At 35.6% G+C, this 15,234-nt stretch overlaps 1 protein-coding gene across 2 annotated transcripts in view; it reads right to left on the bottom strand.

The window, feature by feature from the left end:
• The window catches only part of PRKD1 (protein kinase D1), a 112,675-nt gene that overhangs the window by 53,069 nt on the left and 44,372 nt on the right, over window positions 1-15,234 (bottom strand). For both annotated transcript variants that reach the window (XM_071426977.1, XM_071426978.1), the window contains exon 2: window positions 1,668-1,806. In XM_071426977.1, the coding sequence (XP_071283078.1) occupies window positions 1,668-1,806 (139 nt within the window). The remainder of the gene's footprint in view (window positions 1-1,667; window positions 1,807-15,234) is intronic.

Here is a 15,234-nt window from a genome sequence, read left to right as displayed (position 1 = left end):
GCAACAATGTGTTCTACTGCCTCTTTTGGACGTGACACTCAAAAACAATTACCAAAATATACCTTGAATCGACAGAACTTTAGAACGTATATTCTGTTTAGTTCTCTATAATGAAGGCCAGAAATAAAACACTTCGATCAGTTCAGCATATGCAGCTGAACACATATTGTATTTCATTTGTCCTTCCACCACTCAAGCACTCAATATCAAACACTGTAGTGCTGAAGGCCAATCTCTTCTGTTTCCAGAAGGTTTTTTTAATCCCTTCAAAATAAATTTTCAATGCATATTATTAAACATCCTGAAAAAGACTTCTTATGGCCCTGTATTTAGATAGATTTTGTCCTTTAATTAAAAAGGAGATAAACCATCTACAGCTACTTTGATGTGCACTATGGTCAAAATCCATAATAATTTTAAAGCATTTTAACTGAATATTTTTCAATAAAAAACTGCCTGCATTAGTTTGAATAATTCCTTAAACATTACAGATTGTTTGTACATTTCTTTCTCATTTTCAGTGTTGCAGAACTGGGATTACTTCCCCCGCTTTACATGACACAGGAATTGTCTGCAAAAATGAATTGCTGCATTTAGTTTAAGCTCATTTGAGGGAGGACACTAATGCTTTTAAGTGTTTATTGAGGAAATGTGTTTAATTTGTAATAGTGCCATCAATCAGGCCATGACATATTAGAAGTTTCATTTGCTGTCCTTTGCTCCTAAAGATTTAAACAGTTAGTTGCCTGATGTTGGCAAACTAGAAGGTATGTGATCTACACTTCATATAAACAATATATCAAATAAAAGCTATGATATTTGATAAAAGCATATCAAATATGTTTAAAAGCTCAGTTGGCTTAGATTATATGACCTTACTTCCACTCTTTTCAGCATCCATTAGGACTTGGCCTTTCTCTTCACTATCCTACACCCTTCTACAATTGCAATTTTTACTTTCATATGGCATACATGTCTCTGTATTTAAGCATCTTTCCAGATGCTCTAACTGCATGTTCCAACTGCAAAAACTCAGCCTTTCAATCATCTTCCAAGTTTTACTTGCCAAATAGCAGCTTTACATCTTTAAGATTCCAGCATTCACTCTACTGCACACCCATGCAAACTCTGCACCATTCCAAGTCACAAAGCTCATATCTTACACCTAAGCTTTTGACAAGTCCTATTGACACCTAATGACATCCTCAGACTTCTGTATTTGAATCACATTATTGTGCTCTCCCCTTCCTCTCATAATTCCAAAAAATAGATCATGTAAAGAGTCGGAGCAGTCTTGGCAAGCAAAACTATGCAGAGCTTTGAAAAAGAAATTATTTCCAGTGGACACTTTCATAGCACTCTAGCAAAAAGCTTATTAATGCTAATATTAACTAGTTAACTAGCTTATTAACACTATTAACTAGTTAACCTGTTGCTTAACTAGTAATATGGATGAAAGGAGTTGCTACAAAATACACAGGGCAACAGAAAAATAAAGTAAAAGGCATAATATGCCTAATATACGTCTGAGAAAGGAATCAAGAAAAAGGAAATTTTGGTTGTATGGACTCTCACCTATGCTGGGTTAAAATCCAATTGGGAGAAAACTACTCTGGATACTTTCATTTGCAAAAGAATGACAGTAATTTTCATTGTTTTTTAGTTACCTGATAAGACAACTTCAACTAGGTCTCCTTCTTGGATATCTGCAGCTGATTTCACCAACTGGAGAATGTTTTCAGAGGTAGGGTCATGGCGGAAGAGCAAGATTTTGTCGTACATTCCATAAAAACCACATTCAGGAAACTGCAAACACAAACCCATGAGAATTCACTGTGCTGTAAAACACATAACTGTAAAATACAAAACTGTAAAACACAATGAACATATAATGAAATTTTGAGGGCAGACTGGATCACTTCTCACACTAGTATCAAATAGGTTATATATTTTTTCATCTATGAAAATATCACTATATTCTGAAATGTTTTTACCACCAAGCAAGTAAGCTCATTTGCCTTTTTCTTCCTGTGAACAATGCAGTATCCACTAGGAAATGAGAGAGAAGTAAACGTATCTTGCAGCCACCACTGGTAACTTTTTCCTCACACGAGTTCCTGAGTAAGATGATTTAATTAGACCTGGAGCAGTTGTTTGGACTAGATGTTCTTTGGAGTGCCCTTCTAGTCTATATTATATTATTCCATGATTCTATGATCTCTCCCCAGATGTCTGCCCAAAAGATGCCTTGAAGCCAAAAGAAATATATTTTAGCTCTGCTTAAGATGCAATGCTTAAACAACAACTCAATATGAAATATCTGTTTTTTGAGCTCGAAGTTACCAGGCACATAAAACAATGTTTCAAAACAATATTTCAAAATTTAATCATAATCTTTTGTTTCAATGCAGAGAAACTGGAGCTTCAAAATCATATTAAATCCTATTTAAACTAAAAAAGGTTTTTTTAAAAACTCTGAGGTTATACACTGGAGATTATCATCTAGGTGACTTTTATCCTCTTTTTTTTTTTTTTTTTTTTGTTTTCTGAAGCAAAAAATATTTGTGCTTTTTTCATACTCCCAGCCTAAAGAACTAAGACTTTGTTCTGAAAACACAAGCAAGAAACCTTTTTTATGTTACAGGAGAATCCACTCAATTTTACATCAATGCACTACTCCATGTTTTGGCAACATGCAATGAAAAAAACACAATGACAAGTACAGCCAGAGAAATAAACTGGTATGTTTTGAGGTTATACACAAACACAGTGGTATTCCTAAGAATTTTCTTTATAGAGGCAGTGAAATATTATTCAAAATGTGAACTGCTGATCCTTTTCAAAAACTGCAAAATTTTCCTCATTTCACTGGATTTCAGAAATACCAGAGGCATTCCCCTCTAAATTCATTATGATTTAAATTGCTTGCTCTCTCTTTACATTCCCATTCCATTTGCTTTTTTTAAATATCTCAACTTTTTCTACCTAAAAAAAAATTGCAATATTACACATTCTATGTATGTATGTAGAAATATGTGTATCATGAGGTACAAGTTATTATATTCTGTAGAAAAAAGTAAATTCAACCATAGCATTTTTTGATAAATTACATACAAGAAATCTTCTGTTTGAATTAGTTTTCCCCAGATACACTACTCTCATGTCAAAACAGTCATTTTGATGGTGTGATTCTCAAACATTATATAAGGACCAACTGTTGCAACAGTGACAAAAATTCCCTCAGCTAAACTTATTCTTGCCAACAATAATGCTGATAGGCACAGACCAAAGTAAACAAAAAGAAGCCACGATGCTTTTGGTATTACACCAGTACAAACAGCATTCAGTTCTGCTAAACAGGAGACAAAGCAGGGAATTTATAGCATTGGAGCCAAACTCCCCAGTACCAACAGAAGGCCTTCTTTCAGTACAATAGCTGCTTAAAGCAGAATTCTCAGAGTTAAATGGTCATTATAATGGCCATAGTGAGGAAATACAGCACATCTGTAAGAATCAGGAGTGGAAGACTTGCTTACAGATTCAGAAACAGGATGTATTTCTGGCTGCTTAACAAGTCATCAGTAGCAATTAAGATACCAAAGCTGTCCATAAACACCTTGTTTGCCTACTCCAAGTGAGAAGCAAAATGAATCACTTTAATGGCCTTTCAGTGTGCTTCAGTCAAAGGTGCCTTAGTTTACAAGTGTAACTGGGTAAATGCCCTTTACAGCATAATAACTTGCTTAACTGCCACAGTTTAGCGGTGTATTTCAAGCATCTCCTGCCTCCCCCTTTTTAGAAACAGAAATATTCGATTTTTAACGTGATCACTTACCAGAAATTCTAGGTTCAAGATTTAAAATTTAGCAAAATTTCTAAGTCAACTGAACTCTATCCTCAGTGTTATTTATTAGATACCCTCCTGTCTTGGTTTGAGAAAATGAAGGGAAACACTCTAAAATGAGTTCTCCCCCTTTGTTTTAACCAATCCCTTTCCACCAATAAGCAGAAACAAAATATGAACAGATATAAGTGAAAAAATAAATTTGCTAACAAGTAAAACTGCAACAGGCAAATAACAGACTTCTATTCCAAACATTGAGCATTAAAAGAAACGCTGTCTAAACACCTGTATAGAACATATATGATATTGTAGTAGCTTTTATGGCAAAAAGAGGAAGTGCTACTAGCATTTGAAGTCACCTGTATGTAATAAGCACACTGAAACTGTGTGCTTCTTTTATTTTCTAAAAATATTACATCACGATTATCTACCCATAAGACTTTAAAGAAATACAAAATAAAATTATGTTTTCAGATGAAAAAGACTGCTGATCAGGATCTCAAGTTATTATAAGTCAATTTTTTACTGCCCAGATTGTGGGCACTTTGGCAGCAGATCATCCATAAAACAGAGTAAGAGGAGCACTAATCTTTCCTCAGCAGATATAACACAGAAGCAATGAAGTGTTTTTACCCTTAGCAACTGTAAATCTCAAGAAAATCCACCAAAATATTTTACCAATAACCATATAGAAGACAAGTGATTATGCAAATTCTGGATTTTCAATTAAAAAGCCTTCAAGTGTTACTACCAAAAAAAAAAAAAAAGTTGATTCAAATGTCAATTACTAGAACATCTAATTTTAAATATTCAATAATTCATTTAATCCACTATCCATCACATCAGTCAGTAATTTCAATGGCATTGGTCCCTCCACATGCAAATATGAGCTGAACTATGTACAGTCATAACTGTGCTGTTATTAACAGTTTTTCTCAAAATAAGGATCAAAGAGCGGCTGACAGAAGAAAATGTTGGTTATATTTAAAACTCTATTTATTGTGACAATCAAATGGTTTTATTATTAGAGACAGAAACTTTACAAGACCTGATATATCTAAATGCTAACATATTTCCAAATTGAATTGTGAAGCTTTCAAAAAGTAATTAATAATAACAAATCATATACACGGTTATCTGAATGGAAACCTACTCTGCCTCCTTTTCTGGTAAACCACAATTTAGAATGGAAATTAACTTCAAAGAAAGATAAGAGTCTCTAAGGTGAGACAACACTTCACCAGTTTGGTTTAATAAATATGTATTAGAAAGATTAGCATAGTAGCTATGTCAAATGAAAACCACATGAAAAATAAATTTCTTCCACTGAAGAACTTAACCTAGAAGAACTGGAAAACATATACTCTAAACAATGATGATGCTTCATTTCAATTAATAATGTGGTCCAATAGTCAAAAAAGTCTGTTTCTGTGATAATTTTGCAAAAATACTTCTTTTGACATAATAAAATTGAAACATACAGGCAGACAGATTCTCACTGCTAAGAGTGAAAAAAAAGTCATCTTCCTGTTTTTGTCTTTTTATATTACTACAATTTTGCACATCTTCTGTAAGGTTTAGTTTCTGTTGCTTTATTCTAGGAAGTCATGACAGTTGTTTTTTTACTTTTTTCAGTCATCATTGAACTTTTCCTTAAAATTAAATTTAACTGTCTCTTTTAGTGATGACTGTTTTTTTCTTCTAGATTAGTTAGGTTTTTAGAAGCCCTTAGTGATTTTCATATCAGCATCAGCAACAAAAACTTTGATAAAATCTGGAATTCTTTTACAGCACCAACATATTGATCCAGCACACATAAGGGCTGTGGGCTGAACAATGTCTTCACAGCATGTGAAGAAGCTGAGTCACACTGAATGTTTGTTAACTTAACTGGCTAAAACACAAGTAACCTTGATCTAACTTGAACAAGACTGTTGATCTGACCCTAACATACATAAATAAATAAGTCAATAAATAGTCTTACATCAATATTCCTGTTTTAGTATAAAGATATACACATACAAAACTTCAACAATCATATCAACCAAACTGAAACATTTTTCTTTTATAGTCTTAAAATAAGAGTGCACTTTTTTTTAGAAGTCAGAATTTCCTTTCTCTAGAGGTCAGAACACAGCAAAATCATGACCCTGAAAAGCCAACGTTTCATTAAGAGGACTGCCTAAATCTTCACTTGGTTGTGGCAGTCATTATTAACTCTTTAGCAAAACTCAAGAGATTTTTAAAAGGCTCTATTTACCAATGCTATCATGAAAATATTAGTCTTATGCATAAAGAAATACCACAAGACTTCAAGGTTTTGTTGCAAGAAACATCAGTTAATGTTCAAAGACCTTCCCCACACTTACACTACTACATTTACTACAAAGGAACACAAACTCTGGAGTTTAAACAGAAGTTTAAAGGACGTTATACAGAATAATGTAGCAACATCTGAGTACAAACAGGAGGTGGAGCTTGTTCCAGCAGCAGTGGCATCTCCACCTCAATCCAGGATATCACATTCCATGCTTAAGACATCTCAGAAATGGTGACTCACCCTAGACCTTTCCAGTAACTTCATTTGCACTTGCCAGGCAGACAAACAGCAAGGACAGGCAATGAATTATTTCCTAATCTTTTTTTCCTTATTTTTTTATTTTTCCCAGGCAATCAGTCTTCAGTTATATAGGGAGGAAAAGGAAAATACAGGGAGTAGTACCAATCAACTTGATGCTGCCTATGTTGCAGTACTACCAAAGACAGGCTCAGGTCAAACCCATTTGTCACAGGTTCAGAAAAACAGACAAATGATACGTCTATCCCTATGCCTTTCCAAATCAAGAACAAATATCTTGATTTGGAAAGGCAAAGGGGCAACTGAAGAAATCTGGAAAGGTGAGGAAGAGATGACTAGAGCAAGAAAAATACACTTAGAAGAGAGACACAGGAAAGACCTTGATTGTCTCATGACCCTTGAGGATCGCCAAGAGTTAAAGGGTTCACAAGGGTTAAAGTGGTAAATGGGAACAGCAATATAGGTCTTTGATCCCTTTTTGCCTTTGCATTCCTAAAAATGTATTAGCAATTTCCTTCCAAGCTAACTGCTAAGTGAAACAGACAAGTTACTAAGAATATACTGACTATACCAGCCAGGAACCATTCTCTGGATCCACAGCTAAGTGGCATGGAAATGGCTCACTGCCACACAGATGACCTCTTTCCCCAGAAGCAGGGAGATGGCATTGCCACTCCTTATTTTAAACAGTCTCTTACACATGCTAGGACCCAAACTGTCTGAGCATCATCTGAAGGAATGCGATTTGGCACAGATCAAACTGCATCAGGAAGCATGCAATTAAACAACTGAAAAGTTCATGTGATTTTGGGCCAATGCTTGAGCCTGTATCCTCATTTCAGTTTATTTATAAATATATTTTTAGATATAACTTCAGAGAGCGATCACCATGTGGTACATTCCGAACACCAGTGAAGCTTCCTAACGCTTTACTCTGGGCAGCATCATTCCTAACTTACAGTATTCATTATTCCTTTTACATTTTTACTACAATGATTGATATACAAACATGTTTTATAAAGGACTCATTACCTGTAGAATACCAGTTATATTAATATTGGAAGCTGCTTATATATATATATAAGCAGCTTCCAAATGGGCCATCTGAAAACACCAAACTTCTTATTGACTGCTTCATGGTGTAAACAGTATTTTAGATAACAAATACATACATACAAACATTTTTCTATCTCTGCAGCAGTGATCTGCTGCAGAAATCAGATTCTTCCATCTCTCTTACAGCAGGAACAGAGTATGTTGCCCACACATACTCACATGGACTGGCTGCAGAACAATGAAGATCCACAGAGTTAAAACACAGCTGAGCTCCTTCACACAACTACTCATGAAAAAGAAAAATATGGCCATGGTGAAACATAAAAATATGGCTTTTCTGGAGAGAGCCTGAACGCTGAACAATCTATTCGTCAGCCTTTTTTAGTACAGGTTGTTTCCTACCCTGCCCATTCAGGGTAGGAGTTGTTTCCTTTGTATTTCTTCAAACAAACAGGTTCTCTTGCTACCTATGCTTCCTGTCACTGTATGTCAGTTTGCCTTCTGTCACGCAAATTGCTCACTGCCAAAATTACAGAGTATACAGCACATTATTCATGCTACTTCCGTGCAGATTTAAGAACTCCCAGTTCCGGGCAACCAGACCTGAGTCTCCTCTCACTGCTCCTGGACTGTGTCTGGCAAGTGGCTGCTGGCTGGGGTCAATCCACCATGGCAACTGAACATGAAAAATCTAAAATAATAACACTTTTCCCTCAACTTTAGTATAATTAGTGTTACTCTATTTGTTCTATCACAAGATACAAATACATCTCCATTTCCATTGAAAATATTTGATGTATTTTTCACTGAAACTTCTATGGAAGTACTTTATTCTGAATTACCACATGCAATGGATTACCAAAATATGTTGATTGTCTTTGAAGCTGATTTTCATTGATAGCATACAAAGGCTATCTTAATTTAAAATAGCCTTTGTCTCTCAGATATAATGTCTCTTCTCCAAGACTAATCTTTTTTACTATTATTTCCTCAGCATTTTGTGAATATTCTATTAAAACTTCCAATGCAATGGAGACAATGCAGAGTCAAGAAGCTGTAAAGAAAGAATAAGTTCAATAACTCAGAAATTGAGAAAACACTCAATTTTGTCGCATAAAAATCCTATAAGTCAATGTCCCATGCAAATCAAAACACACTTGCATAGCTGACTGCTCTGTCATGTAGATTAAGAGGGTAATTCAATAGAAATATTTAGAAAAAAAAATTGCAATTAAATCACAAAGAGACTCAGCATATAAACTGGTCTTTGCATCCTGTTGGTGGCAAAAATATTATCACATCTACCACATCTGCATATACAGCATTATTGAATTGAAAATTTTCATGAGCAGAAGCACTGAGGGAGACCACTTTGAGTTTCTGTCTTCTCAGTTGTTTCGTGCTGAGAGTTTGAGATCTACGCTGATCTATTAATCCACATTTCTCTAAGACAACAGGGGGACCTCAGCAGAAAGGCTCCCACAGTTCCTGTACACATTCTCTGTGCAGCTCAACACAGTTCACCCCAGTGTAGAATCATGGAGCTTCCTGTGCAATGTTTAGGAGAAGAACGTGACAACAAGTGCCAGATTGTTGACAGGCATCCATTTATATAGACACTTCATGAACAGATTGCATTTCTCACCAAGGAGGTTGAGAAATGGAGCAGAAACTTTCGTGCCCTTCAGCAAACAGGCAGAAAAAGGATGATGAATCACTAAAAAAAATCAAGTGTTTTTTTCTAGTTCCATTAACATAAAAACATCTAAAGAGCCCCTTGCTCACAAGTATTGACTGCTTCTGAACCTGTAGTCTTACTAGTTCTATGCCATATACTACATCTGGGATTCGTAATTTAAGAGAGATTAAGAAAACAATTCAAGAGCCAATTCCATACACTATTAATAAAATAACCATACCAAAACAAACCCCAAACCCCCCATTTCTGTGAGAATCTACCACCAGATGTGTTCCAGCATCATTTTTTGATGCATTACACCAATTCAGGAGACTCAGTCACCAGTCACGTACCTCACTCAACAGACTACACAGATGTAGAACGAGTGTCTTTGATCTTTTTACAGATTGCACAACACAAACTGCTTACATGCAGTCAAAGCTTCTGTTCCTGAGGTAGGAGATCTCAAAAGATCTAATGAAGGTAAGAGACCTTTCACTTCCTTATACCTCTGCTGCACTTTCAAAATCAACTTCATTTCCTTCCAGATAGATGCCAGTCTACATAACTGCTTAAAAATATTTTTTTGTTTTGCACAGACACAGGAAACAAAATATCTCTGATCAAGAGTACTATTTTAAATAAAGTATTGCAAGTATGTGGTTTACTCCTGAAAAAGCAGAATTCCCACACACTTTAAGTAAAATATTAAGAGAGAATCTGAAAATTAGTTACTCTTTCATCCCCTCCCAATATTAATTCTATATTTCAGGAAATACACTAAGAGTCATTTGAAAAATACTTGTAAAGAGCAGTCTCATACTGAATGTGACAGAAATGTGAATGTTTAATGATCATATTGGTTCAGTTTTTAATACTAATAATTAGTTTGCTCCTTAGTTGTCAGTTTGGCTTCCATTTATAACTAATAATTAGGATCCTTATTAATAAAGGACAAAACTTCCATTTATCAGTAACTAGTGTCCTTTTTAATAAAGCATAAAGTGACATCACCAAGTAACAGGATTACTGGGCTCCTTAATTCTGTAAGGACTATAGTCAGGAGGAAATTCTAGCAGAAGAAAAGGCTGAGGGCACTCATGTTGGATACCAGTTAAGCATGAGCACACATGCCTAGAACCAGGTCTGTATTGGGCATAAGATAACTAACAGAAAAAACAACTCATAATGCCAGGTTATACACACTAATTCCCCATTACAAGGAAGCTGTCCATAAGAGCTAGTAAAAAACATTAGGACAAAAGTGCCTGTAAATTATTGTTTTATGCAGATTTAGCATTGCTTTGTAGCTCTGAGTAAGCCATGTCATAGGAAGTTTTGAGTTTCATTGTCTCCCACACCCAAAAGGATTTCCCTTGCCAAACACCTGTTTAGGGATAGGAAAACAACATGAGGTTTTTTTCTTTTTTTAAACATGACAAAAAATGGCAGCTTTTATATAGTAATACAAAATCTATATATAGGCTTCTAGAGAGTGAATCACTTGGGAAGAGGCCATTTGGGTTTCACACCTTCCTACCTAGCATTTCAAAGGTGGAGTGTACAACTTTCTGAATGGACTCCTAATCATGATACCAGGACACTATCAGTAAAGAAATGGAAACCACTGAAAGGAGAACGGATCAGAAGCAGATCACAACAAAGTTTCTGTCTCTGTGATGGGACCATTCGCACCCAGTGCTTCCTTTAGTTGTATGTATTCATTGCAGGAACACACAGCACAAAGAGGCATAAAGATTCACATATGTTTAAGCCTTCTGTTAATCTAGAACCACACAAAAGATAAGCATATGAATAAACCTTAAGGATAATTTGCTCTTTTTTTTATTGCTTTCAAAACAATAACTGCATTAAACACAGAAATTGCCAGGTCACAAAAAGGAGCTTTTAAGGTATGTCCTCCATATATCTATATACATATCTAGAACTATAATGTTCAAAACAGAAACTTGATAGCAACAGATATAAATAGAAAACATTAAGAGTTGTAGAAAACCAAGGAAGAGGCCCAAAGTAAGTGGAAATATCACTGTCAGCACACTTAAAGCACACTAAAAATTTTGCTAATACTTTAGGAACAAAAAGAACTTTAACAATTCGACCACCCACATAGATTTATCAATCACCTTCCCATTTGGGGAAAAGATATTACTGAATATTAATGATTAAACACTTTGTACCCTAGCATCAGTTAATATGGATGCTGAAGAGGACTCACAAAAGCTGCACGCATATTTTCAAGTCCAAAAAGGCAAAACTGAAATAGCTGAAAAGTCAGTGATTGGGTTCTAGAGTAATCAAGATGAAGAAAACTTATTTGCTCCTCTTCATAAAGGGGCACAGAGCTGTAGGCTCCTCAAAATAATAGAGCAAATGAAAACATGACAGACACTATTACTATTTAACTACCTTTGCTTTTGCAGAACTAGATAACTTGGTTATGCAATGAGGAAAATGCAAGCATAGCTTAACACTGACACAGATTCAGTCTTTGCAAAATATTATTTCAGACACATGGAAACATGGAATATAAACTGCTCTGATGTAAAAGGGACTCTATTCTAAAAAGCAACAATGAAATTTAGTCAGTGTAATAGATCATTAGGTGAACATGTACTTAAACACATGTAGTGAACATAGTTTTTGCCATAAATTGGGGAATATCAAAAGCATATGGATTTACTACCTCTGCTTTTGGTAGTGATATAAATGCAATCAGAAATCTTCTCACACCAAGCATTTAAAATGTAAAAAACTAGGCCATTGGCAAAAGGATTCAGGAAGGACTAATAGAATAATTAAGGAACTGAAAGACATGCTCTCCCGTCCATGGCAAAAGGGGATTAAACTGTTTAATTTCTAAAGGCAGGTCAGGATTTGATAATCTTTGATAAGCATCAGTCCTAGAAAGTGAAATCTGATTTGCTATTGATTCATCTGCCTAGCAGACAAAGAAACTGCAAGTTCCAATTTCTAGCAGCTGAAGCTATGTAGAATTAGATTACACAACAATTATTTTGCTGGTCCAACTTCTTTTCTCGCTTAATTTAAGTATCTAAAACAAATGCTTAGTGAAAAACAAATATGGCTGTGCTATTTCCACATTATAGGATTTTTGTTTCTAATAGACACTCTATTTAAAAAGAAGTTAATTTAGACAACTCCTATGGCTTTCTTATACAAAAAGGTATTGGAACAAATTACTATAATGTCATATTCTGCAACACTCAGTGTAAGGCTAAATTGGAGAGATTGCCTAACAGATTTCTTGGGACACTTCTCAGAACATCCTTTTCTTTCAGTCTCAGGGCATAAAAAGAGGTATTTAATACAACAGGTATCTGAAATTATCCTGACACCTCAAATGTCATCAGTCTTGTTCTGTGTGTCCAAAGACAGTCCATGGATCAGCAGAAAAAATTTTGCAGAATGTGCTACAAAAGGCAAGATGTGAAGATAAGGTGAAAGATAGACAGAAGGAAACTTTGACAGTCCTTACTTCTGCCTCTAGATAGGCAGTAATACATGCATATAAAGTGAATTAAACTTCAATATCAAGAGAAAAGGATAGCTTAAACACCAGCAATATCTTTTGGAGGGTGCATGTGATATTTCCATCACTGGAGGTTCCCAGAACAGGTTAGACAAAGATAGGTGTAGACAGAGCTCATTCTGACTTGAAATAGGAAGAAATCCTTTTGGGTCTTTGAAAGTCGGTATCTCTCCTGTAAGACATAAAAAACTCCCAACTTCCAGTGCAAAGTAAGGAAACTATGTAATATACATTCCCACTGTCTAATGTTCCTTTCTGCCAATCACATTCCTGTGACTTTCCTTTCTGATTACCTAAAACTCCCATTGTAAGTTCAACTGGATAAATACTTCCCCATTTTTTACTCTGAACGGTTGTGCAGAGCTCCTAAATAGCTGCCAGATTTCACAAGGGAAGTATTTGCATCTCAGCGTGGGTGAATACATGTCCACCCCCATCCAACTAGTACTGACAGATTATTTGACAGTTTAGTTTCAGTCAGACCTATCTGCCTCAAGAATATTTTTAAACATCAAGACAAAAGTTGTCTTGGAGTTTAATGTGTCTGGGATGTGCATCTTTGAAAACATGTATCTAACACATGAAATGAGCACACTGTCAACCCTAAACTCCTGCATGGGTTTGGTTGTTCAAATATCCACTTCCATCATATTGCCCTACTTAAGTACTTAATTTTTCCAGTACAGAATTTCACACTCATTAAATTTGACTTCTTTCACTACCATAAAGAGGATATTTGACACTATTGTTCTCAGGCACAACAAGGGACTGGAACTTTTCTCGTGGCTCTTCCCCTCTAATTTTAGACTTTAGGTAGCTTCCTCCCTATTGTTTTTGAAGAGATGGAAGTTCTTCTGCTGCTAAAAAAATTATAAATGCCTTTGTGAAAGAACATTGACTTAATCATGTCTCTGAATATTTAATTTCAACTGTTGGCTCCTGCCTTCCTGAAAACTCTATTTAAAAAAAGTCTTTTTTAATGCACTATCCATTCATTGAGCAGTGTTACAATTTTCAGTAGTGGAACTGTTCCACAACTGATGCTAGAACTTTTTAAGAAAGCTTCTTTTTTTCTTCTTTTATAGTCATCTTCCTAACAATTTTTTAAACAAGGCCATAAAATAAAGATTTTTTTTTTCTTACTTAAAATCAGAAAAGCTAACTTACAAATGATGCAGAGAAGAAATTTACACTGAGAACAAAAAAGTGAATCAGCTCCTTGAAGCATCTTGTTCACAGGGTATTTTCATACATTAAAAATATATCACTTAGAGCAAGGAAATTATGGCTTCCTTCCTTTCATAGAGAAATTGAAGTCTTTGGCATTAACCACAATATTTGAAGAGCACTACAAGCAAAGTCAAAATTCTATTCCTGCCAGGGAAAAAGCAGCTGTCACGAAGTAAGAAAACTTTTTAGACCTTCATTTAACATATAAAGAAACCCTTCTAAGTTCTAAAAACAAACCAGTCATTGTAAAATAATCTTATTTGCTTGAAGCCTCGGCCATTTGGCACCCAGCCAGCCAGGGTGAAAAGACAGACACTTAATATACAAAGATCCTAGCAACTAGCAGTCTGCAGGGAGCAGGGAATTGTATTGCCAGCAGCTGAGTGATCAAGATCTCATACACTGAGAAGGAATATACAAAACTGTGTGTTCATGGGCCACCTTTGTCTTTTGGAATAGATCAGAGGCAGGAAGATGGGCAGTGAAGTTCATAGTCAAAGGGGACAGACACCCGTATGTCCCATAAGCTGTGTGACCCTACAAATGTGAGTAGAAACATCAGGAGTTTAACTTCTGATGAAAGGAAAACAGAGGGACCAACACAGCTAGCCTCTTTCACCACCATTTTAAAATCTAGTAACTCAGTTAAGCTGCTTGAATTTTCCTCTCATAGCTGAGACACACATCTTTCCTGGCAAGACAAAAAAAACATTGAGAAGAGGCAACAAGTAAAGTGACAAGTTAAAAAAAAAAAAGTAATGCCATTTTTTTATTCAAAAACAGTGGTGGTTAATCCATTTGGTACTGATCACATGCATTTTACTTGTGTGGCAGCAAGCCACAAATTCTCAGTGCCCCTCACAAGGAGACTCCTGGCCCACAGATTCTGACAATATGCCAGAGTCCAAACCAAGCCAGCCTGGCTGCAGCTGGGTGCTTCTGCTCTACACTCTCTCTGTGTGAAACCCACCAGTGTTTCCCAATACTGAATTCAAGGGCTCCATACAAAAACACCTACTGCCACATGCTACCTAACACCCTTCATGCCAACCAGCTCCAATACTTTACTCTCTCCACAAGCACTGAAAAGGTCACTATTATCATAAAAACATTTTAATAATCATTTGGAAGTATAAAGCTACGTAGTTTCCCATGACTTGTTCAACAATTCTGATTCTCTGTAAGTAGCGGTATTCTTACTATGCACAATCAAAGCATGAAATAATGGATGGATGTGTTATTATGACAAACAGATCTGTTTTGCTGCATCAGAT

This window comes from Agelaius tricolor, unplaced genomic scaffold (assembly GCF_023055355.1).
Source record: "Agelaius tricolor isolate 1412-34295 unplaced genomic scaffold, bAgeTri1.0.p SCAF_5, whole genome shotgun sequence".
Classification (NCBI taxonomy): Eukaryota; Metazoa; Chordata; class Aves; order Passeriformes; family Icteridae; genus Agelaius; species Agelaius tricolor.
The sequence above is the reverse complement of the archived record's forward strand: the minus strand, read 5'-3'. Positions and strand labels throughout refer to the sequence as shown.